Source organism: Natator depressus, chromosome 5 (assembly GCF_965152275.1).
Source record: "Natator depressus isolate rNatDep1 chromosome 5, rNatDep2.hap1, whole genome shotgun sequence".
Lineage (NCBI taxonomy): Eukaryota > Metazoa > Chordata > Testudines > Cheloniidae > Natator > Natator depressus.
Genome location: NC_134238.1, coordinates 55,935,482 through 55,961,842, shown reverse-complemented (window position 1 = coordinate 55,961,842; position 26,361 = coordinate 55,935,482). Strand labels below are relative to the sequence as shown.

At 36.8% G+C, this 26,361-nt stretch overlaps 1 protein-coding gene across 13 annotated transcripts in view; it reads left to right on the top strand.

Annotated features, from left to right (window-relative positions):
* Nucleotides 1–26,361, top strand: part of MEF2C (myocyte enhancer factor 2C) — a 137,381-nt gene that overhangs the window by 53,490 nt on the left and 57,530 nt on the right. For 7 of the 13 annotated variants that reach the window (XM_074952830.1, XM_074952832.1, XM_074952839.1 and 4 more), the window contains 2 exons: nt 4,589–4,785; nt 17,718–17,921. In XM_074952830.1, coding sequence (XP_074808931.1) covers nt 4,732–4,785; nt 17,718–17,921 — 258 coding nt within the window. In that variant the 5' untranslated portion in view covers nt 4,589–4,731. Of the gene's footprint in view, nt 1–873; nt 1,006–2,517; nt 2,623–4,588; nt 4,786–17,717; nt 17,922–26,361 lie in introns of those variants that run through there. The other 6 variants (XM_074952831.1, XM_074952836.1, XM_074952829.1 and 3 more) reach the window with 4 other exon arrangements.

Below are 26,361 nucleotides of genomic sequence, written 5' to 3'. Positions count from 1 at the left end.
TCATCCAGTCCTTGTTCAGGTAAAATTTCAGTGGGAGTTTTGTTTGAATAAGGACTGGGGATTAACTGTTGGGTGTTTTTTGTTGTTGTTGTTTTGTTTTGGGGGGGGCTCATTATTTTAATTAAAGAAAGCAAAATTTTCTCTGACACATCATTTTCAGCATTATTGGTATATTTAGCTCTTTCTTTAGGGCCTAATGGAAAGCTTATAAATTATGTCAATGTAAAGACTCCAATTGATTGCAGTGGACTTTTGGATCAGGCCTTTATCTGTCAAGGTAAAGGATTTTTTTTTACAGCATTTCTCATTTCTTTACATTTTTTGAAAATATACAGGCTGTTCTGGGATTTTTTTTTTATTTTAAATCTAATAAGCCTACTAAAGAAGCCTGCTGCCTAGGAAAAGAGAAAAATCTTTATGACAAGTCTGTTTCTTTTGTAATGAAACCATGAAAACTTTAATCAGTGACACATTTTAGCTAAGTTTTTCTGGGGTCACCTTCTTGTTTATAAATTAACTATTTTGATTCTCTTATTTAGATACTCCTTACTGTCCTTTCTGTGACTTGTTCAAAGAACTCTGTCTGGGGTGTTGCAGCAGTACAGATTCAGACAGTACTGTTCGGAGAAGGAAGTGGAGAGTTTTGGTTCCCATTTTGCACTTCTGGAACAGTTTAGGGAAGGAAGCACCTTTACACCTTTTATTGTTCGTGGTTGCTGACATCATATCCTTCCCTGACCACTCTGTGCGTGTTTCCTGCCATTCTATCAAGATTCTTCTGTGTTGCAGGGAGAGAAGGGGAGAGTTTGTGTGTGTGTGTGTGTGTGTGTGAGAGAGAGAGAGAGAGACAGAATGAGAGGGGGGAGTGGTTGACTGATCTGCAGCATTTGTCCTTTACAACTTATTCCTTTTTTTGAGGCTCAAATCACTCTTCCATCAGCTATCTCTGCCTGTGCTAAATCATAAAGTGAACAGAAGCCCGCCAAAATGAAGTTCCTCTTTTTAGTAAGCAGTATGATTTTTTTATGTTTGGGTTTGCAAAAAAGAGAGAAAAAATGCTGAAGACTGTAACTCCACAGGATTTAACTATGACTTTTTTTTTTTAAATGCAGATTGTTTACATGTAACTATGTCATTACGTTGGAAGTTTTCTTTTATGTGGAAAGTTGTTTCAGCGAGGCTTCTGGAATTATTTTAAGTCCCTTTGGGTAATGAAAGCCTGCAGGACTAGCTTGAGTTTTGTACTACTTGCAAGTTTTCTACTTAGTGTGCTTTATTTGCATTTGGAAAATATAATTTGATCAGTTAACAGGAACTTCAAAAATTTAATACCATAAACTGTATTCCTGCAGGAATATCCAAAAACTATCATGAGCATTACTGAAATTCCTAGAGCAGGTGAAGGGCAATTGATAATATCCATAATTCTTTGCATTCTGGTTGACACAAAAGTTGTCAGTCCTTTGAAAGTTATGACCCATGAATCAGATATACTGATTTACTCATCTCAAGATACATTATATTTCATCCAAATAGTTGCTTTTATATATGTTTGGTGTCGGGGGGGGGGGGGGGGGGAGGAGGGTGTACAGACACTCATATGTGAAATATACAGTTTAGAACTATATATGTGTATGTGGCTATATATTTATATGTATGTATATAAATATAGAGACAGATGCACAAAATACTAGATATCACAATTTATTTGTTTTTGCAATAAAAATAACAAATTATAGAAAGGCAAGAAATTCACTAAACAAGATCTTTTATTTGTCATTAGATGAGTAAACAAAAAGCAATCAGGAGAGTAAACAAAAAGCACCTTCAGGTGAATTCAGTAAAAGGTAACCTGTTGCCTTTAGGTAACACTTCTTGCATTTCTGTGTAATTTTGAGATACATATCTATGTATGGGATCCCATTAATTTCTTCTCCCTCCGACATCCTGTAAATAATGCGCTACCTTCCGCATTTGTTTTTTCTTCCTAATAGATTGTTTCTTCAAACTATGGGACAAATTTTGCTCTGAGTTACACTAATGTAAATTTGGTGTAGTCAGTGAATTTGACATCCATGTAACTGAGGGCAGAATTTGGCCCCAAAAGCATTGTGCGACTATTTTAAGAATAGTTTGTTGTGCCATTGAGTATTAAGAATTCCGTACTCTGAGTTATCTATAAAAGTTTTTGTTATTTGAAATATTGGTGTGAAATGTGGAACTGATAACTGTGTGGGAGAGGGGCTCACCATATTGTTATTTCACCAGGAGCTGGCTGTGCTCTTCCGAGTAGATTTTCAACATTCACTGATTTTTCTGCACTCATTCAGCTTCAGAATCTTGATCTGTAAAGCAGCTCTCATCCTTGCTAACCCTGTCACCACTTTTCTAATCTGTCCACCCTGACCTTCCACCTTGAAGTGACTAAGAGCTTAGGCAGGCGTAGTGCTGTAAGCCGATAGTGCCACCAGCTTCAGTTGAATGAAAGGAAAGGAAATTGTTCCATATGCATTTGCTATGGATTAGTGTATTGGCTTACTGTTACAGAGAAAGCCTGTTAGACTCCTTTGGGTCCTGCATGTGCATGGGAAACACCACTTTAACTTGCTCTTTGTATCGGAGGTAAGACTATAGGAAAAACAGGAAAGAAACCCAGTCCAAGGAAATTTAAGACCGTTTCTAAAAATAGCCTGGGTTTGTTTGTCAACAGTGAATATTAGATGGGACTATGGCTCCTAGATTTGTTTAGAAAAAAGTTTGTATAAATACATTTTAAATAACTTGTTTTAATTCACTGTTTGGCACATCTAGTTTTTTATGGTTAATATGGTCTGGTGACTGTCATTTTAAGTAGTAAAAAGATTGCTGAACTGTTTCCAATGGGCAAAAAAGCTACAGAAATACTTGTGCACTTTATTTTGATGGCATCACAAATTACTCCATCTTGCATGCCATATACTGTAAAATAATATTGATTAGCGATATACAAAGGCATTCAGGTATAGACAATATTAGGATCTAAACCTTGTTTAATCCAGCAGAATTGATTATATCATAATAGCTAGTTAAAAAATTATAATCAGCTGATTATCTTTTACCTATGATCTCAACTCTTCTTAAGGTGATAAAATACTGAACAGCTTCAAATTAAATAAGTACAAAGAAAATCAAGAGAGAATTGAAGATCAGACAGAGTGATGTCCAGCTTTTCTACCTCAGTAGCTTTGAATCAGAGCCAAATAATGGATTTAATGGCCAGGACATCGGCTTAGTGTTACATAACATATTGTGGGAATTTATCAAGTTGGCTGTGAGAGCACCAGCTTAAAATAAACAAGAAAACTCCAATTTGTTGTAAAACTGGTAAATTTGGACGAATGAAGAAATACTTTTAGTATAATGGAACTGAGGTAAAAGTGGTGATGCACTAATCATTTTTTATTAAATCCTTTTTAGATTGCGGGATTTTTTTTTTGAAGTGTTTACAAATACTCTGTGCTGTCACACTCAGCTAATAATTATGGTAAATCTTAAGGGTGATAAGAGACAAAAGGAATATTTATATTATATGAATTTTATTGCCAGATTTAACATAATTTGTGTATGAACTTTTCCAAAAGTTTTTCTTGTCTTTTGTTTTGTTTGGTTAAATAATGTTTTGCAAGCCTTTAGAATTACTCCTGAAGTTTATGGCATTTTGTGGCATTTTATGGAATATTTTCTGTTATTTTGTCATGTATTTATATATTTACTCTAACAGTTTTTAATTGTACAATGCAACTAGTTTTTGTAAAGTGCAGAGGACTAATATGTGGGCTTGTTGTCAGAAATGTGAAAATACTAATTCAAAACATTCTTTACTGAGCAACTCTTCCTATTATTCCGTTCTGCATAGATGAAATACCTTATGCAAATATTCTCAAATGGAAAAATTCACGTTAGCTAGTTACGTACCTGTGGTATAGATAGTTTAGAACATACTTTGAAATGTAGTGGGATAAAGAAGTACTACTTTTCTTTTAAAGTATTTTAAGTAGTACTTGAATTAACTGTATGTTTTTTTAAAGAATGAGATTAAAGGATTTAGATTTAAACTAGCTGACATTTCTCATATATCAAATAGCACTTTAATAATGGTCCATCCTATTTGCATAATGAGGGGCGTTATCACCTCTGCTGTCAGAACACAAGATTGTTTTCCCTTCAGGAATGAATTAGCTGGCCTACTTAGCATACACAGGTACAGAAAGGTTCGTTAACTCTCTTATTTAGGTAATTTTTCATATTAGCACAATGAATGATATTTTTAAAATAGAGATACCTAAATCCATGAAAATTATGGAGACATGCATTTCAGTCATCTTAATCATTTCTTGAAAGATTTGTGGGATCATGTATAACTATGAAAATAAACTTTCAGGTTACTACTATTAATATTGTCTTATTTACTTTATAACTGCAAAATAATTTGCTTGTACACTAGATTATAATTAAGGAACTTGGTAAACTCCCTGTGGTAACTTTTATCTATTTAGCTGGCAGTTTTTATCAGTTTTATAGTAAGAGTTTATTTCTTTTATGTGCTTAGCAGGAACGGATGCAGGGGTCTGTGAACTGAGTAGTGCAAGTGCTGAAGAGGGAGATTTGTTTTGAGGAAACGGGAAAGAGGAAGAAAAGAGAAGGAAAAAATACATAATTTCAGGGACGAGAGAGAGAAGAAAAACGGGGACTATGGGGAGAAAAAAGATTCAGATCACAAGGATTATGGATGAACGTAACAGACAGGTGAGTAGCAAAAATTACTGCTTGTATTGGAGCTTCATCTTATAGTATATTGCTGGTGTGGCTTACACAAGGCATTGATAATAAAGAAGATAAAGATTTTTAGAAATATTTTTACCTTGTGTTACACAATATATGAATAAATGAATATTTAAGGTGCTTTTGGAAACATGAAGATGTCTGACTTGTATATTTTCAAAGTTTATTAATATGTTACAGTTTGGGGTTTGGAGACATAGGCCCTGATCCTGCAAAGACTTATGTGCATGCTTAACTGTACACACACTAGGAGCAGTCCCATTGACTCATGCACAATGCATAAAGTTAAGCATGACTGCAAATCTTTGCAGGACCCAGGCCATAGCACCTAATCCTGCAAACCCTTATACACATGAACAACTTTATTTGCATGAGGAGTCGCACTGAACTCAGTGAAACACCTCACATGTGTAAAATGATTCATGTATGTGCATTTTGGCACAACTGAGTTCTTATCTATGGTACAGGAAAGTACTTGTTCATATATGTTGAAGTCTTTGCTGCTTGTGTGTTGGACATGGATTTTGAAAGGGATCTGCACATCATAATGTGGCTTAATAATCAAGACCTAATAATGCTGGTATGTTGCATGCACCATGAAACAAAGACTCTATACTGATATTGGCTGGAAATAAGTCTGCCAGGGTCAGTCACCTCTTTTTTTTTTTCTTTTTTTTTAATGTGCTGGACACTCTGATACCAAATATTAACAGCAGTACATCCACTGGTTAAATGTGATCATAAGCCAAAATTAATGTTTCTCTATTTTAAGAAAAATAAAAGTCTCACTATTCAGTGTCCTGAATTAAAATCTGTCAATGTATACTTAATTTGTACCTGAGATATTGTACTAAGATTTGAGGCATACAAATACAGAAATAAGATACATAACATTATTGAACAGTATGACTAGTTGCCTATTAAGAGTGTGGCTACAGTTTAGGATTACCCTACTGTAATTATTTTCTATACCTCAAAAAGCATTTAGTACTCAGTTAATGTTAATACACTAATTACATGTACTTGATGTCTTGATGTATTATTTTCTTTGTATATGCAAATTTGTATGATAGGAAATTATTATGTTGTCTTTAGGGCTTAAAGTCTCATAATACCATCCAGAAGCAACCCAGTAGAGGAATGATCTAAAATTTTTGTTTTCAAGCGTGTCTTCCATTGAATTTGTAAGCGCTGTAGTATGAGCATGCCTTGTACTCTCCGTGGCAGAAAATCGAGTTTAAAAAGCAAACAATGCTAGGATTTATGATGGATACAGTCTGTGTTTTCCCTACAGGTTGCTTATTGCTGTGGGCCAAACCAGAAAGCAATAATTCTGTCAATATAAAACCACCATATTTGTTTTAATTGGTCTGTAGCTTGAAATTGAAATTAAAGTTGAAATATTGAAGTGGATGTGTCATTAACCATTTAGACACTGGCTGTTCTGGCCAATACCATATTACCACAATTTCTTCCAAAGCATGTCTGAATTAACACGTTGTAAATAAAGCTACATAATTTTGCCATTAGTAACATTAATTTATACTGTAGCTTTAGTATCCACTTTCATGTGTTAATAGAAGAAGCCAATAGAGGACTTCATTCTCCAGTGCTGTCAATCTTGCACCTTTCATGAGGAGTAAATTTACTTAAAAAATAAATAATACAGATCTTTAAATCATTTACTGTAGTACTCCAAGATTTTTAACACCAGTTCTCAAAATTAGTAATATCTAAAAGCCTTTCTTTGATTCTTATACTGTATATTTCATCAGCAATCTTGCAGCCACTCTTAGTCATAACATTGGAAGACTAATAGCTATAGCATTACTACGTTACTATAGAAATGGTTTATTTTTCAAGTGTTTGGTTATTTTCGTAATTTTGGTAAACCAGATTTAATAACAAATCTGGAAGGATAATTGTACCATCCTTTAGCTGTCACACACTATAAGTGGCTTCATGCTGCTGCCTCATTTCTAATAACATTTTGAAAACTCCATTAGTAAACTGTTCCTATTGGTTTTTCTCCTTTGTACATTTAGGGCCTGATCCACAGCCCAGGTAAGTCAGTGAAAAGATTTCTGTTGATTTCAGTGGGCTTTGGATCAAGCAGCTGAAGTCCAGCTGTACTGCTAGCAATTCAATATGACTGGATTTTCACTGGCTTTGCTGATTGTTCTTTTAAAAATTTGAACAGGAAGTAGTACTTCACAAACATGGGTATTTGTTAAAATATTTCACATCCTGTCAGCTGTTGCTCCTTCTGAGCACAGTTTCATCACTGAATTTGTTTTCTAATGTATACATTTGTGCATTATGTTTTTTTAAAGTCTTCTATGTATTGATTTCTACTATTACGTTATATTTGTGAAAACAGAGGAACCAAATTAATTTGGATGCACAGAACAGTGAATTCATAAACTGTAAGAAGTTTTTTAATATTCACTTTTTTAAAGTCCCAGTTAGAGCCATTTTTGTAAACCTTAGTCCTGCAAGTAGTCCCATATTCTAGTCTAATGAGACTACTACTGCACGAGTGAGGACTGTTCACCTATTTTATGGGTTTGGGCTCTTAGCCCGTTCCCATCATAAGGAAAGGTTTTCACAAGGGACACAGAACAAAACCAAATCTGTTTATCTGAACCTGTCATACAGTCATTCGTATTGAAATTTTCAGTGTAGTTCTTCTGAGCAAGGAGGGTTGGATACAGAGGGTGGGGGAGTGTGCTGCATGTGGAGTGTTCATCCCATGTGCAGATCATGCTGTGCCTGAATTTCTGCAGGGCAGCACATAATGAATGGGAAGGTGTGAGGCATGTATCAGGGCCAGAAGACCCAGTGATATACAGATCTTCCAATCCTCTCCCCACAGCGGGGATGGAAAACCTTCAGCAGAAGGACACTGCATTTGGTCCATGGCCTGGAGAAAGTGATTCCTCTCCACTGTCCCCCACACATTTACCATGCCTGATTAATCAGGTGGAACATTGAGCTGTGGATTTACCCCATTGTGATAGAGATGGCAATTGTTTGTTTAACAGATTACTACTCACTGTAGTAGAAGTCTCTTGTGCTGTGAAGAGCGCTTGTATGAGCAGCTTGCAAGAGGCAAAAATAGTGGTGTCTTCTAGCAGTAAAAGAGTATCTCTTTATAAAAAGAGTTATCTCAATGGATACACTTGGGTACTTGGTTGCTAATCTGACATTAAATGGAAAAATAAACCCTCAAATTAAAACGGGTGCAAAAGAATCATGTTATAAGCAGCCAGTGTGATCAGCACCTTTCTTCATTAAATGTTTGATAACAAATTCTAGATAAATATTGAGGGAATGAGAAATGCTCAGGAGTGCTGTTAACAGACATGTGTTTCCAGCGGCAAAGGCGGAGAGAAGTGTAACATGGGTATATGATCTGTGCTTTTCTTGAAACAATGAAATCTTTGAATAGTTAAAGAAAAATGAATACAAATTACTCAGAGGCCTGATCTTGAACTATTGCAGTCAATGGGAGTTTTGCCATTGACTTCAATGAAGGCCAGCTCAAGTCCTGAAATCATGGGGAAGCATTCATGGAATTTTGTTTGATGGATGCTGGCAGGGGGCCAGGTTCTGGTTGGCCCTCACATTGGTGCACGGTGAGAGAAGGAGAGTACAACAAGTCTTCTCCTTTCCTGGATGGCCCCAGATCCATCCATCCCAGTTAGAGAACCCATTGTATTTGGCCCAGGTCATTTCTCATAAGCCTTTTCACTGCACTTTAGACCAGAGAGAGGAAGAATAAAAATACGTCGCAGCCTCATGTTAATGGCAGATGGTTGGAACTCTGCTGTGGACTTGCTGCTATAGCAGTCCTAGCAACTGGGAGACCAATAAGGGTTATCTGCATGCTCAGATTCTGTGGCACCATCAATTGAGGTGGTAGCCAGCAATATCAGCCTTGTCCTCTGACCTTGGACCATAAGTTCCAACAGAGACTAGCCAGTAAATCAGCTTGTTGAGGGTTGTCAAGGTGAGGGCTAGAAAAGTGGGGGGAGGGGGAATTTGCAAAAACATAGACATTTTTTCAGTTTTAATGTTTGTTTATTTCAAAGTTAAAAAAAATCAGTCAGCTCTACAGTTGAGTGTAATATGGGAGGCAAGAGGTATTTTCCAAAAATTTTGTTTAAATTTCCCCCCATTTATTTTTCAAATTTTGAAATTTGAAACATTTCAACCAGTCCTAGCGAGGGCCATTTCCAGTTGCACTGGTGTCCCATAGAGAAAGGTGAATTTTTTTTTTGGGGGGGGGGGGTGGAAGAGCTCCAGAAATTCCCTTTACACTACCCAGACAAGGCAGACCAGGCTTAAAGGGATGGCTTTCGTACCATAATTATGTTATACTACTGTTATAATAGGACATTTTGTGATACCTAATCAGAGTGCACATTGATTCAAAAATACTCTGGTGTCAGATTTTGAACAGCTTCCAAGACCTTGCTGTCTGTCTCCATCATTTTTTCTTATTATTAAGAGTCTAACTATGCTGGACTTCACTGTGACAACTTGTGTGACTGGGACAAAAAGGATTTGGCCTTAAATGTGGTGTGATGATTTTCATGCCTGCAGTCTTCTTTCTGATGTTTTACATTTCTTTATTTTCCTAGTTGTGAAGCATGCTCTTATCCACATTCCTAATTTTAATTGTGCTCTGCTTAGCTAATAACTCCGCACGTTTTGCTTGAAACATCTTCAGTTTTGTTATGAGCTGGGGAGGGGGGGGTATGTAGAGGACCGTCAAATACTGTAGGAAATACGTACTCAGATATTAGACACTCTAAGTAGTATGGCTCTGTAGCTGGTTTGAAAACAATATTAGAGGCACTTGGAAAACACGTGCAGAGCAACTTTTGCATATGTACAATTTGATAATTCTTTGCTCCCAGCACATGTGTGAAATTAGGTAAAACAAGACTTGCTACAGTTATCAACTGAACAGAGAACAAATTAAATCAGATAAGCAAAGTGAGGTTACAGGGCAGGGAAGAGTATCCTGGAGGGAAATGTCCGTTTGCAGGAAGACCTAGATTTGTTCTACTGACTCCAATACCTCATGCGGCTAGTTTCAAAACTAGTTTCAGACTTAGGGGCATCTATTTTTATCTGCATTAGCTCTGTTGAAAAGAACAGACTACAAGATCGTCATCTCAATCAGAACGTCATCTGTAGAAGCAGAAAAGGGAGCCTGATGATTTAGTGCACAGATCAGCTCAAATTTAGGAGGACATTTTGTGAGATTCCCCCCCCCCCACCTCTACCAAAAAAAAAAAATTCAGTCTGCTCTCACAAGTTAGCTTGGTTTTAGTCTAGTTTTGAGATTTTAGGAGGTTGGTGGGTTGCCCACCAATTACAGCGCTTTATGAAGGGAATATCTCGATAACATTTAATTGTGCAGCTCTACACCACTCTTTTCAATGAGATGTACCTTAAAACCATGAAGTAGCCTTTAATTTGTACAAGCCTGATTTGCCACCCTTACTCACATTAAGTAGTAATTTACATCATCCGTAATGGCACTGGAATAGATTGTCCCTGTTAGGCACAACACCTAGTTTTATCAGAGAGGCTACCTCAACATTTCTCTCTCTTTAACTAACAGAAGATGTACACTACATTTTAGTGACCAGGTTCCCAAATTTTAATGGCCCAATTGGGCCTGATTCCATTTTAATCTAAAATCATTTCATATTGTACTAATCTATTTGAGATTCCAAACATGGTAGAGAAAATGTTTTAAAAGAGATGCTAACCTAATAATGAATTTCATGGCTGTATTATATTTAAGATTAGGTATGTTTGTATTTCCAATATATGCCAGAGTATAATTTAAAATTAATTAGCTTAGGTAAATATTTAGGCCAAATTACTTTTAATGTGAAGTATGAATGAGCAGCCTAAGTAAGGATAGTCCAATAGTAATTATGGTATCATTAAACATAGCTGTGTTGAAAACTAGAGCAGATACGGCCACTGCCTTTCTGTCTTGTAAGGATTGATTTGGAAGGCCCTGAGGGAGAAAGAGCTGGAGGTGGGAAGCAGAACTGAAGCCATTGTGGAGAGGAAGAAGTTACACTCTTCCTGTTATGACAGGAAATGCAGACAAATGTGCTTCCTGACCATTTGCTCAGCAGGGAATGAAATATTCTTTGACCTTTACCTTACGAACATTTTAGTTTTGTTCAGCTAGTAAACATGTTTTTTATCCAAAACATTTATTTGTACCTGCCAGACCTAGTGAATGTGGTATAGATAAAAAGTCAGTTTTATTGTACTTTATATTATCTAGAGTATGTGTATGGATGGAAAGGATATATTTTCTCACAAATAAGATGCCCATGTCTATACATATAGATATAAGTGAGTTAATTCAATCTGTCCTAATGAGTGAAGAGGAACGGTATAACTGAGATTAACCATCATTATGCATATCATTCAACAGAGAAAAAAAAATAATATCAAATCATTCTTCAAGTCTGAATATGATATAGGTTATGTTTTGGAGAATTAGAACTGTTTAGAATATATGGGAATAAAAGACTCTGAATATTGCCTACCCTAATAATTTGTGAGTTGCTATACCATCCATTAATTAACATATCTCTGAGTTATCCCTCTCCTCTTTATTCATAAAGACAAATGTCATAACAGAGATCAGAAATTATGTACTAAAATATTTAGGACTTGTGAAAGAGTGATAAACTCACAGTTTTGTTTAATTTTCTGCTCCATTATTTGTGTGCTGATACGCTAACAATAAAGTGTAATGAAAAAGTACAGCACCTTCGTTTTTGTGAAGCTTAATCATGAGATGCTGAAAGAACCCTGTTTTATAAGATAGGGCCATTTAATATATTACAGTCATAATTTTAGGTCATTCTACTTAGAGCTCCTCTTTAGTAATGCTGTTCAGCAAGTCATGGCTCAGTATGCTTGAGGCTGTCAAGCACAATAGTTCTTTTTGCAGCATAACTCACTGCTGTGTCATCCCTATAAGTTATGCTGGAGGGTTACAAGAACATAGAGCAGGCTGCTGAAGAGTCCCTTACTGCTCTTTAAAGGGCCTTTCATTTAATATGGCATGCCTAGTCGTTGTTGCATAAAGGAGGGTTTGTCTAGAGGGAATCCTGCAGTGGTGCTACTTCCCACTGCCACCACCGCTGAACGTAGTCATAAAGTTTGTTGCAGGAGAGCCTTTTAAAATGACAAACTGAGCTAAGCAGAATAAAATAGACGGGCGAGTCAGGGGTGGGAATAGAAAGGGGGTTGCAGCTTTTGAAGCGCTGTCGGGGTTTGGCTATAAGATAAGTAGAGATAAGTGTCTGCTCCTGGCACTTTAGTCAAAAGTCACATGGCTCATACATGGCCATCTTGATTTTATGATGATGAGGGTGCTTCATTTGATGCATCCTGTTTGCCAGATACCCCATATCAGCTGACCCCACTCTGAATGAGGAGGGACAACCAGCACAACACTCCCCAATAGCCAGGTAGAAGGTATACATCAAATATTGGATGCATGAGCCACCTCCAGTTTCCCCAGGCCCTCACATTAACATATACATAATGTCAGGAAATGTGTGGGGGTGGGGGTTCAGACTCCCAGCTCTTCTCCTCCTTTCAGTGCCAGCACCTCCCAGCCTTATATCAGGACAGGAAGAGGTGAGGGAAGACCTGACATACTGTCCAAGGATTGGATTGCTGCTGGAGGGCAGGGCAGAGCACTGGCTGCTGTTTGGAAAACAGAAAAAGCAAGCCATAGACTCTGTGGTCCCCAATGACAGACACTGAGTACCAGTGATGGCACCGCTATTACGGGACAGTCACTCAAAATCAGTCTCTCAGATTATCTCAGATTTAAAAGTCAAGAGTGGAAGAGTCCAAAGGGAAAAAAATGTAGCATCCGTGCAGCAGAGACAGGTCACAAACTAAATCAGCAGAATAAAAGCTTCAACCTCTCAGCAGTGACTCCTGCTCTTACATTGTTCCAGTCACATCTACAAGCTGCACAACAATTTTGGTATAATTTTAGATAAATAAAAACAATTTCCAGTCGATTGCTGTTTCTTTCTGTTATCACAGTCTGTTAGTATAGTGTCTTGAGTGGAAAAAGCATACGTACACATTGTATTATTCATTCCAGTATGTGAAAGGACCTATATAGAAAATCAACTAACCTATCTCCTAATGTATTTAATTTAAATAAACATTACTCCCTACAAATAAAATGCCAAATTCCGGCACCGTGCCAAATTACCTTCCTAATGAGAGCATATTGCAGCTATGGAGCACTGTGAATGTACACCTGCATTCTGGGTGGCTACAGCCCCATTCACAGATATCACAGTCTCTGATCCCAAAACCATGTCTCGGAAAGCCCCTTCACAGCTTTGACCATAGAAAGCCTGGAGAATTGTCTTTCTGTAGTTTGGAGGAGAGCCAGAATTGGAGATGGAAAATGTCCTCCCAAATCGCCTTTGGTCCATGCTTTCCTTCTTGTGCATATAGTAAGTTTAACCTCTAGCCAGAATCTGGTCCAAAATGTACAAAGACCTAGCCTTGATTTATGAGAGGGAAGCTAAGAACTGGCTTTTTCACTCTTTCTTTTGTTTTTGTAATATTTAAAACAAGCATGTGGTTTGCTCAAAGCCTGGACAATCATCTTTGCATTTAAACTTCCTTGCTTTACATACCCAAGTACTGCAGATTTTCAGGGCCTGATCATCTGAGGTGCTGGGCATCACGATTGTGTTCAGTGAACATTCATGGGCTCATCAGCTCTGAAAAGCAGGCTCTAAATGAATAAAGCAAGCTGTATTCAGAGCTTATGTAGAACACATGCAACTTGATTAATTTTCAGCATGCTGCACGAGTACATACTCCATTCCCTGCACACTCCACTGGAAATGTTGTCTGTGAAACACTGCTTGGCCACACTAGTGAAAACTTTTGAAAACTTAAAAATACTGACAATTGCTTTTCTATTGTATGGCTTATGTATTTTGTGTGTGTGAGGCTTCAGGGTTTTAAACACAGGTAAAAGCCAACCTCCTCATTCTAGGCAGCCATTTTATATTTCTCAACACTTAATTCCCCGATTATCTCACTATCATCATAGACTAGTCCAAGAGGCTAGGACTTCACAAATTGCCCAGTCAATAAAACCTCCTGAATACAAAGAAAAATATGGAAACTTGAGGACAGTACTAGACATCCACTGATCCAGAAAGCAGAAGGGATAAAGCATGTCCCAAATCTGATTTGGACATCAGGCTCAATTGTGAATTAATTAATTAACTAGTCCTTGGTACAGTCAGCAGGGGTAAGAATATGAAATTATTCAATCTGTGCTACTGAAAAATACATTTAATATTAATCAGATGTCATCAAAATCCATGTAATATTTTGTGTGTATGCAAATAGATCAGATTTATTTTTAAATACATCAGTAAATTGGCAACACATAGTTATATTTTTCTGGCTATGGAATAGGATATAGATTTTACATTATAAGAGTCTTCCTTCCTGAGAAATTTTTCCTGTAGTCTGACAGATTATCTAGCTGCTTATATGGCTTTCAGTGTCTGTAGTATCTGAGTTCCTGATCAGTTATCAGGATTATTCCTTTTCGAGATTTTTTTAGCCCTAGTAAAGTGATCATATTTGGATTGTGAAATGTTACAGTAAATCCCTTCTCCTCAATACGACCAGCTACAATTTTTGAATACAATCATTAAGCTACTCTGTAGTTTGTGTGTATGCAACTGTGTTTAAGAAATGTCTGTATTTACTTCATGTTGTTCTTAACTTCGCACAAGTAAAAATTATTTCTTAAGTACAGAATTACAGACTTCCAGCTATAGGTTTCAGTTGGCTTTCACCTAGACATAAAGAGACAACATATTTTTAATACATTATTGCAATCTTTAACACTCAGTAAAATCACTGCAGTGCTAAAATGTGGTATCTATCATCTTAGTCAATATTTATTAGCTAATTTTGATTTAGGTGAATATAGCGAACAACATACTGGACACAAAATACAAAGTTAAATATATTTGTTGTTTGTTCATATTACTCACCTAAATACTTCAGAGGATAAATGAGTATATTCCTCTTCTTGATGTGGCTATATAAAGGAAATTATATGAAAGGAGAATGTATTTTTAAACACCTTTAAAAGTATTCTTAATCTCTCCTGAAGGTCTTGACCCTACTGCACATTTAGTAAATAAATAGGCTCATCCCTTTTACAAACTATTGTAAAAGTATGAGAAATTACATTATTACAATACATTATTAGGTATAAGTGCAAAAGATCTGAATTGCAATCAGTCAATGACTGGCATATTTTAAAAAGAAGAGTAATATTCTAGATCACTTTAGAAACAGTAATAGATACAATTGTTTTTATGTCTATGAACAATGGCAAAAAAGCATTATATAATACATTTGAAGACTGTTAAAAAGAACATGGAGATAATAGTGAATTAAATTCAGAGCAATTAAGATTACATTTTAAAGAAAAGTTAATAAACCCTCTAGCTTATCTGTTGTCCTTTTTATTTTCAGTGTTCGTGAAAAGGCACTATAAGTAGTATCTTTTTTGTGATAAGTGTTATGAAATAAGTATGTGCTATGCAGCACATCTGTGTGGTTACCCAAAATGTTCAGGAGCACCTAACAGTAAACACAAACAGTGGCTTTAAAGATATTTCTGTGCTGAAGTATACTTTGATGGTGAGGAGCTGTAACATGCTAATTTCTGAGGTTTCTGTGCAACAGAAACCATATTGTATAGATGCACTCCACCTACAGTACTGTGGTCAACTAGTCTGATTGAAAATAGTTTTAGATGCAGAAAAATGTGTCGGGTTAGTACATTCTCCCCTCTGCATGTGATCCATAGCTTGTTTAGCCTTTTCTAAAAAATTATATAGATGTTCATATTACTGTGTGTAACATTGCATCACAATTTTCTGCAAGCAGATAAAGTGTTTAAAAGGCATTTGAAAGACTGATCAGTTTTTCAATGGTAAGATGAGTTTTTGACTGTGTATTTCATCAGTCATGCCAAACAGCAAAAGCCAGCTGGACCTTACCCATTTAGATATGTCTTAATATCAGCTGTGACAAAAATATAGACTCAAATCTAATGCTGTGCAAACTGTTTTTTTTAAATGCTTGAAAAACCAGATTTAATACTAATCTGTCTGTTGTTAATAGATTTTATAAAGGTGTTACAATGATCGAGACAGCAATAAAAGTGACATCATTCATGATACATCGTGGAGAATAAATGTACAGAGCACTGGCATACAGCCACGTCTCTTTGAGATAGACTAGCTGGTAGGGATTAGAAATACTTAAATGTCACGTTTTCCATGGCATGACCAGCTGGGATTCCAAGGTAGAGTGGGGTTGCAGTTAGCATTAGCTTGCATTAGGAGTGTAACAAGATAAAACAACAGCCTTCTGAACCATGCAGAATGGAATCTTTTTTGCCTAAGTGATGAACCATGTGCATAGGTACTTTTACTGACGGTATTAAAGAATTGGTAGCACTGAGTGTCAGATTAAGCAAGTCTACACTACCTGATTAGTGCTTCCCTCAAGTTGTGTCAAATACCCTCACTGCATATTTGATTTGACTGATAATTATTTTAGTACCATACATTTATTCACTTTCAAAATCCATCACAGAAAATTACTGTAGAGGAAAATAGATATTTAAAAATAAAATATCTATTTATGTGTTTAGTGCAAATGGAATACAGGAAAAAACAGAAACAAGTCAGTTCTTACTATCAGATTAGATTTCTCATGGTAAGAAACTCATATACTAAGATGTGTATGTTTTCTTGGAACTTTGCAAATCAATCATGAAAGAAATTCAGTTTTTAATTGCAGGTCTTCATACTGCTTAGATTTTGCATGAAGTTTCATAGCAGTTGCTGACTTGCCCTCACACAAGCCATATATGTGCATCCCTAATTTACCAAGATAATGTGACTGGAATCCTTTCATTGTACTAAAAATGCCAGTTCATATTTCTAAGTATCTCCTTTGAGATTAAATAAAATGTGTCAACAGGTATGTATGGATAAGAACTCACCTCAGTAATGCATACATATTGCTGGCTAGTCAGTACTTATATAACTTGTTCTTCACTCCCAATTTATATTCTTCATTGTACTGACACTTGAGAATTTGAAAGTGAAGCAAAAAGGATTTTTTAATATATCTGGTAATTTTTCAAAACTGTTATAGATCTGTCCATCTCTACATCAAATCATCTTTTTTGATTAATTAAATGAGATATAACTTTTTTCTTACTGATAGATAAATTGTGGGGTGGAATTCAACTGGAACTAAGACCTGTTGAATAAGAATAGGCTAAATCTTTTGTTAAAAGTTTTCTAGAACTGAGGTGTAATGTTTAAAATGTTGTGGTGGTGAGTGGCAAAGACATCTACCATTCAGAATAAACTTACTAGCTTATGTGTGGGCAAAAGATTAAGTGTACTGAATTAAAATATTTTGGGAAGAATCCAGTGCCAATGTTTTAAACTGGTTAATGAGACAGGAAAAATTCACAGCTCAACTAATGGGAATGCCCCCTTTTTTTTTTACTTTCTGTAGCTTGAATTGTGCATTGAGGATTGTATGCATTTCCCTCAGTTACTTAGCACTCCGATATTTGTATTCTGTGTTGGAACTGTGTTTTGATTTATTTGCTTTCCAGCTGAACTTATTAAAGCTCAAAGACTATAGAATTGCAAGTTATAATTTCATAAAAGAAACAGGACTCTAGAAAAGAGACTTGGGGATTTTTGACAGACTTATTTTCCTTTTTCCAGGTGACATTTACAAAGAGGAAATTTGGGTTAATGAAGAAGGCTTATGAGTTGAGTGTTCTATGTGACTGTGAGATTGCTCTAATCATCTTCAACAGCACCAACAAACTGTTCCAGTATGCCAGCACTGATATGGACAAAGTGTTGCTGAAATATACAGAGTACAATGAGCCACATGAGAGTCGAACGAATTCAGATATTGTTGAGGTAAGAATATGTGTCCTGTGAGGACTAATTTTTGTCAATGCTCATCTAAGACATCTGATCTTGATGAATGATTTCTGAAGCTGTGTAGTTTATTTTTAATAACACTGTAATTTAAAAGAATTCAAGGAAAATTGACTTAAAAGTTATATGACAAATGTTTGCACTTTCTCTGTCACACAAAAATGGTTGAACATTGGAAAAAATCCAACTTTGCTTAGAATGCTTTTACCAAATATGTAAAATTAGAGCATGGAAACAACATTTATCAGAACGTTATTGACACTTTATAACATTATCATAGTAATATTATTTAATGTAGACTGTTAAATGTAGCAATCTGTATTTTAACTGCTCAAGAATATTAATTCAAACTTAAAACATTCATTTTCAGCATCCATTAATTCCATTACTATCATAGCAAGTTAAACATAGTTTAAGACTCAAACCAAAGTAAATGTGACTTTTATGGATTTTGTTAATATAATAAAACATTAAGTAAAATTTCCAAAAGTGCCAAAGTGACTTAGGAGCCTACAGGAAACATTTTCAAAAGCTCTTCAGTGACTAGGCACCTAAGTCACTGAGGTGCTTTAGAAAATGTTACCCTTAAACTCTTAAATCACTTAGGTGCTTTTGCAAATGAAACTTAGAGGCTTCTGAAAATGTTACCCTTGATGTACACCAGTCAAGAATTTTGAGCACTGCAATAGAAGAGATTAAATTTAATTTGTACATTTTAGATACTTTCGATGAAGAAATAGTTGATGAGCCTATAGATTGTATTGAACTTATGCTAGAGGTTCACAATACAGTCACATGAAACTATATTAACAAATATTGTAACTAAGAATATAACCCTTTTTGCAATATAGTTTCATGTTGATGTACAGGGCTCTACTGTTTAGCTACCTCCCAGATCCACTTGCACATCTCCTTGCCCCCATTAGGAAAGGGAGTGAGTTCTCGCCAAGGGTGCACCATGGGTGCTGGAATCCATGTGAGGTGGGACCACGAAGGGTGTGGGATGTACATCATTCCCCCCACCTCGCCAAGCCCCCTTTGGAGCCTCCACATAGATGGGCAAAGTCTCCCACTGATCTCTAGGGATTCAGCCCTGGGACTGGTGGCTAGTCCTATGTGCTGTTCTGCAAGGGACAAACCCTAACCCCCAAATTATCCTCCTTCCTCTCCTGACAGAACAAAAAGAGCACATTCTTAGGGAGAAAAACCTTGTTGTGATATTTTCCCTCTAAGCTCCCTCTTTCAGGTTTTCCTATGGAAACGGATGATCAGGCCAGTAGGTCGGGATTTATCTGAATAATTTGCTGTGCTTCACAATGAGTGTGTAGGTCCTTTGATCATCAAGTCCTTTGGTTTCCAAGAAACTTCAATGTAAATGTGAAACTTAAGCTATGTTTATGTTGCTGTAACTTTAAGGAGTAGATTTTCAAAGGGAATGATACGCACACCTGCAAAACCCTTTTTATTTTATTTTATTTTTTGCCCCAAAAAATTGTCTGATTTACTCATGTGTTATCCAGTTTGCATTCGAATGTGTAATTTTGTGGGGGACACAAACTTCTGTGGATAACCATATTGTATTTAACCCTTAGAAAATTTAGCCGAAAAATGGGTAAATATAATTATCACTAAAACAACAAGGAGTCCAGTGGCTACCCCCTGATAATTATCATTATTTAAACGGAATGATGTTAGTAATAAAGAGAAGCCAGATAAAGTGCCTTTCATTATGTTTCTTCCCATATGGATTAGCTGTGATAGAATCAGTGGGCAGTTTGAATGATGTGGTTTCTAGCATTGAGAAGTGCTTACGCCTCTCCAGTGACAGTATTGTTACCAGGTCGGAAGAAATAGTTAAGCATTATGTTAGTGTTGAAAAAGATTTGTTATATTACCAAAAAAATCTGTGCAAGTATGTCTTTACTTGATCATTAACTTTACTGTTACCAGTACAACGGGGCAAAAAACCCACAAAAGAGCAGACAGATGGTTTTGCACTCAGTGTAGTTTCTATATACTGTATGGTAAGGTGCAGAATACAAAACTGCCACATTTTAAATATTTAAATTGATCATTTAAAATTTTACTGCATTATGAGTATTTCCTTGTGGAGAGTCCGCTGCATTTGGCTGTGTGACATCTAGACTTCATATAGCTTTTAATTTTGTTCTTCCTAGGCAATCAAAAGCAGCCTAAGGATTGGATGGTATTATTAAGTTTGTTCATTTTCATCTTAATGATTGTTCAATAACTGTACTTCAGCAAAAGTACAGAGCATAGCTCTGCTTGCAGCTTTCTACAAAACTAGAGAAGAAAATCTTTTAAAGTAACATTGTTTTTGAAATACATGCAAGGTATGCCCGAGTAACATTCTCTGTAATTAATTTAGAATCCCAATTTCTCTTCACATGATGCATAGTAATGTCTGTTTAGTTACTTGTTTCGATTCTGCTATCGGTGATTAGCACATATCACAACTTCTTCAAATGGTATACGTTCCTATAATTCAAAAAAAATATATAGATAAGAACATTAGTACGGCCATACTTGGTCAAACCAATGGTCTGTCTAGCCCAGCATCATGTCTTCCAACAGTTGCCAGTGCCAGGTGCTTCAGCGGGAACGAACAGAACAGGGCAATTATCGAGTGATCAATCCACTGTCGTCCAGACTCAGCTTCTGGAAATCAGAGGTTTAGGGACTCCCGGAGCAGGGGGCTGCATCGCTGACTATCTTGGCTAACAGCCATTGGTGGACATATCCTCCGGGCATTTATCTAATTCTTTTTTGAACCTAGTTATAATTTTAATCTTTGATATACTTTCATTACTTTCAAATGAAATTATTGCTATTCAGATTTAAGCCTAAATTATTTTTATATAGCTCTGATTAAAGTTGTTAGTTTTATTATCAGCCATTTTAAATGCATTTTACTGGAATTAATTATGTCTAGTATTTATGAAGATACCACTCTTCAGATAACAATTTATTATTTGAAGTAACAGAAGGCAAAGGACTTTGCATTTCTAATAAGTGTTATGCTGTTTTTCAAGGAAGAAATGACTTGGAATGAAGTTAATGGGTGTTTTAATAGTTGGCAATGTTATTGCAAATCACACCAAGCTATCTCAGTGCTGCCCAACTTGTACATATAGAATTCAGAGTACAGCCATGACATGAAGTAGATTAGCTAATGTTAAGAGAGTTTATAAACCTTTTAAACCCAGTCGGGTTTGTCTTCTTTTCAGACTTTCTAATCTATCATATTAAAAACAATTAATCCTATAATGTTATTTTTACATAACAATCGCAGTCACTTATGATACATGTCTCTGAAATTGCCTGCACAACTTCATTTCACTCAGTATGCAACAGATCCAATGTTACCTTCCTTATAAAAATGTATTCTGAAACACAGGCGTGGGAGTTTTGACTTTGGAAAAGTTATCTGTTAATTGGGTTTGTTTCAGGCATTACAGTGTAAATTTCCTCTTACCACCTACTGGTCACCTAAACTCTAACATGGAGGTATATCACTTTTGAGAGAGAAAAGTGTATTCACCCTCCATGTTTACTCATGTTTGGATCTCTTCTAAGCAGTGAATGACAACTATTCCAAATCCTGTTGAATTATGTGTGGCAGTTTTGTGATGTGTATTGGTTCCGCAAACAAAGCTTCACTTTGAGGCCTCAGTCTGGAGTTGAACTGTGTTCCTAAAACTGAAGCCTCAGTGTCTTTAACCACTAAACCACCCATCCCACAGTCTTTCATTAAACCTTATTTCTCTTAATACAGCACATCAGTTACTGGGATTTGACAATTTATTTTAAGGAATAGTATGAGCTATGTAAGGTTTGGTTCTCTCTAAACCTTTTGATTTTGATGGCAAAGATCAACTTCTGCATTATGTAAACTTCCCAATGCTGTATGATAGGTACCAAAAACAATACACTTAGTACAGTTGTCGTTCTAAAAATAGAATTCTCTTGTGCAATAGAAAATTTTAGATTATTAGAAGTCTTGTTATTCTTTACTTTAAAGTGGGATGGGTCTTTCTCAGAATAAAAACTCCTTTTGCATTTACTACATTTTTTTTGTTTAATCTATAAAATAGCATTGTTACAACTATGGGTTTCGTTCCATCTTCAGTTGTATACAAAATACATCAGATTCTCCCTTTCTTTAATTGAATGATCTATAATAAGTATCTCTTACTTAACATGCACAAAATCACAATCCTCCAGTTTTGGTTACTGAGGTCATAAATGGCTATATTGGTATTTCTGCTTGGGGATGAGGAAAAAATGGGATTAAGATGGGAAAAAAGGGATGGGTTGATTTACTTAAGTGAGCAAATTCCACTTTCTGCAATAGAACGGAGATCTCATTGTTTGTTCAAAATCATGGAGTCTGATTCTCCTCATTTGTATAAGTTTTACACAGTTGTAACACCATTGACTTCAGTGGAGTTTCTCTTGCTGTACCCCAGTATGAGTGAGAGGAGAATCAAGCCCATGGCTTGTGAATTTGCTGCCCATGTCCCTAAAAAGTAAGTGGGTCATATGTCATAAATAAAGGATGCATGCATGCATCTCAGAAAGATACCTCTAATGAGCTAATCTTTACACACCTTGAAAACATGACCTTAGTTAAAATAGTTTAGTCTGTTAGTATATGTCTGGTTAAAATGCATGGAAAACACCAGTTTTGATTATTTTGACACACAAAGTCAATGGGTCTTAATTTGTTAGACATAATACACATATTACAATTATAATAAGGAAAATCTTTTCTGCAACTGCCAATTGTACCAAACCTTAAGATCTATGAAAGCTACAGAGCCATGCCTAAACAGCCCATAAGTTCCCTTTGTTTGCAGGAAGAACTGGTCTTTTTTGCCTCTTTTTTTGTGCCTGATCATGGTTTTCCCTCTGGTTTACTCAGTTCCCCATATCAGAGACCACTTTCTAACATTACCTCTAGGTTTTGGGTTAATGGACCTGCCTTTGTTCCCCAGCCATATGAGCATCATATAGCTTTCCCTCCCACCTCACCCCTTTTTACTTTTACCACAACTGCAATACTTGCCTACTGCCACCTGAACAAGGGAGAAGGTGGACAGCACCTCACCACTGATAAGGAAGCATGTATGAAGGACTGCTGCATGACACACAGCTGTTTATCATCCTGTGTTTGCTCTAATTTATCCAGTCTAGTGCATTTGTTCTCCATTCTTCATTTGGGCAGAACTCCATTGACCTGAAGTGGAAATCTTGCCTGAGTAAGGGATACAAGACCTAGCACATTCAGTTCTGCCAATAGTGCCAAAGCACAGTGTCATTCCTCCAGGAGACTGGAAAGGCCATTGTCTTTTGTTTGCATGGGGACTATTTTTAGACTTATCTTGACTGCAAACATAATTACAATCATAAGTGTATTACAGAAATCCAGTGTGTTTGTTTAGCTAAGCCATTAGGCTTTTTGCAGATTTAAAGTGAAGTCTCCTGCCTGCCTTCCCCCATGCCATTACAGCCTCAGTTACTGTCTCATCTTCAACAAGTCTCTCATGAATCTTTACCAAGCCCTGTTCTTTTTCAGTCTCTCAACCTCCAAGTCCCCTCTCTCTGATTCCCACTCTGTCCCCATGCACATAAATCACTCCCTCCCCCCTGCCCGCCAATTCATCACTCAGCTCTTTTGTGATCTCCAGCCCATCAATCTCTCTGATTCTTTTCTCCCATACTCCCCCCCTTTCTCAAGCTGACCTCCACCTCTCTGTTGATTCCATGGTCACTACCTTTAGCTCAAATTCTCCTGCTCAGTTCCTCTTTCAGACTCATCCCACTGACCCTCTGTTCTGGCTCTTCTCTTCCTCATACCATTGAGCACTTGTGGAGAAAAAACAGGAATCATACAGAATTCCTCCACTATAATTTGTTTTCTGCTCATTCAGCTTTGCCATATTCTTTATACAAACAGATCTGCTTCTCCACACTGATCACCCAGCTGCTCGTGTCTAAACTTCTACCACACGCACACGCGCACACACACACACATGCCTGTCCATGATCTTAGCAGTTTTTAAAACAGTTTTGATGTTATCTAGCAAGAACTTCTTTTCCTTACTCCCAGCAACTTTTTCTTTCCTCACAATCTCATAACTTTGAGCTGTCTCTCTTGCTATCGACTCCCAACACTTTGACTCTCTCTTCCTAACTCCTCCTCTTCTCTCTTTTTTCTAAATCTTTGTTACACACACTGACCCCTGCTTCTTTCGTTCAACCTTCAGACACAAGTTAGTAGCCCCCATCTCCCAATAAAACCCTCCTTTAACCTCACTTGCCTGCCTCATTACCACACTGGCTCCCTCCTCCCCTTCACCTCAAAGTTCCTCAAGCACGCCATATCCTCCCACCCACATTTCCTCTTTCCCTGTTCTCTTAATGGATTATGGGCACTATTTCTATAGCAGACAAAAGCATGATAGACACTTTACTGGATAAGTAAAAGACAAGTACCTGTCCCAGAGAACTTACACGAGTGAGAGCAACAAAGAAAAACATTGGGCTAAAAGATTTAAAAAAAAGAAGGATTACAATGATAGAGTCACATGGTTACCCAAGTAAGACACATCTGAATCCTCTGCAAACTCATTTCTATCTCACAACACTTAAACCACTCTTACTGAGTGCCATCTTCTGACCAGTTCTAAGGGTCTCTTCAGCTTGACCTCCTTCATGGTCCCTCATGTCCAATCTTATCTTTCTTAATCTGTCTGCCACTTTCAAAACAATTGATAACTTCCTCCTTTTCTGCTGTCTTCCTTCCTCGGGGGTTTTCCTCATCCTGTTCTCTCCTTCTCCTACATTTCCAGCTGCTCCTTTTGTGTCACTCTCAGTGACCTTCTCCTTCCATCACTGCTGATGCCCCTCTGTCCTCACTCCCCTCCTCTTTATTTCTGGATGACCTTACTCTCATGGCAATATCAGTGACCTCATCAAGAGGTAGCTTCATCCAGAGCTCAGTCTAGCAGGAAGATTGCGATATTACTGGGCTTTTGAGGGTAAAAGGGTAGTGTTGCAGGATGGCCAGTGGAAGAGATGATCATTCTATTTTGAAAGCATAAATCACAGTTTCAAAAAGCTACACACACTTTACTTACAAGGTCTTTTTAAAAAGTGAATCAAAACTCTGCATAGTTTTTAAAATGTGTTTTGCCCAGGGCCCTGTGGGCTTGTGGCATTGGACAGGGTCAATGAAGTGAGCACAGCCAGAGAGATGTGTGCCAACTGCAGCAGCATTTTCCACTCAATCAGAGAAAGCTGGGATTGTGAACACATGGAACTCTTCTTGCAGCCTTCATGTCCAGTATATTTTACAACACACAGAGCCCTAGGTATATGATATGATGTTAAAATTGTAGGGATGAAAGATAATTTCTGAAAGGGAAGAAATTCATAGTAATGCAAAGCTTTATAAATGGCAGGCTTGGTGCAAAAAAAAAAGGGGCACTTCGTTCAGGTAAAGCTAATGAGCCCACATTTTGTATAAAAAAAATATGCAACAAGTGATAGTCCATCATGTACAATATTTACTTAAGTATAAAAGGACTAGCTACAGTTGAAAATCTAATTGGCTTTTAATATAACCAGCAACATAGTGTAGTGAAATGCTTCTAAATCTGCTGTGGGATAATGCAGGGACTTGAGAATTAAGACTTAGTGTGGCTTCAGTGCATAGAAAAGCTGGAGATGATTAGGCTAGTGTTCAGGTGACAAAACCTGTATGCTTCTGACAAGCTACATGGGCAGTATATTGTGTCGAAGAGAAATGCCACAGTTCCATTTTCCTAATTGACTTGTTACATATTATCGCATCAAATCTTACAGATGTGCAGTGGGTCCTTTAGCACACCTAAGATTAGTCACCTGGCGAATGAGATGAAGGGGAAAAAATCGCTTCTGTCAATTATTTCTAAAGGTCACAGAGCTAATGACTAGCTGGGAGGTTAATTAGATTTTGAAAGCCTCTTGATATCAATTAAGACTCTGATCTGTATATTTGTGGTAAATAAGCCCCATAACTATTTAAATCTTCTAAATTTCAGAAAAGAAACAGGACAACTGTTGTAGTGTATGTAATAAGAGTATTTTCTTCTCTTGACATCGTAACAGAATACTATATACAAACAAACTATGAAATCTAGATTGGGCCAGATTCAGAGCAAATCATCATAGCACCATTGGAATCAGTGAAGCTACACACTGCTGAGGAGCTGGCCCATTAAATATAGAGTAAGCTTGTTAGGCAACAAAAAAATTTAAAAGGGTCTAAGAAAGCAGTACTTAAATGGAAAGAGCATCGGCTTGGGACTTATGAGACTTGAGTTCTGTTCACAGCTTTGTAGACAGAGTTTTG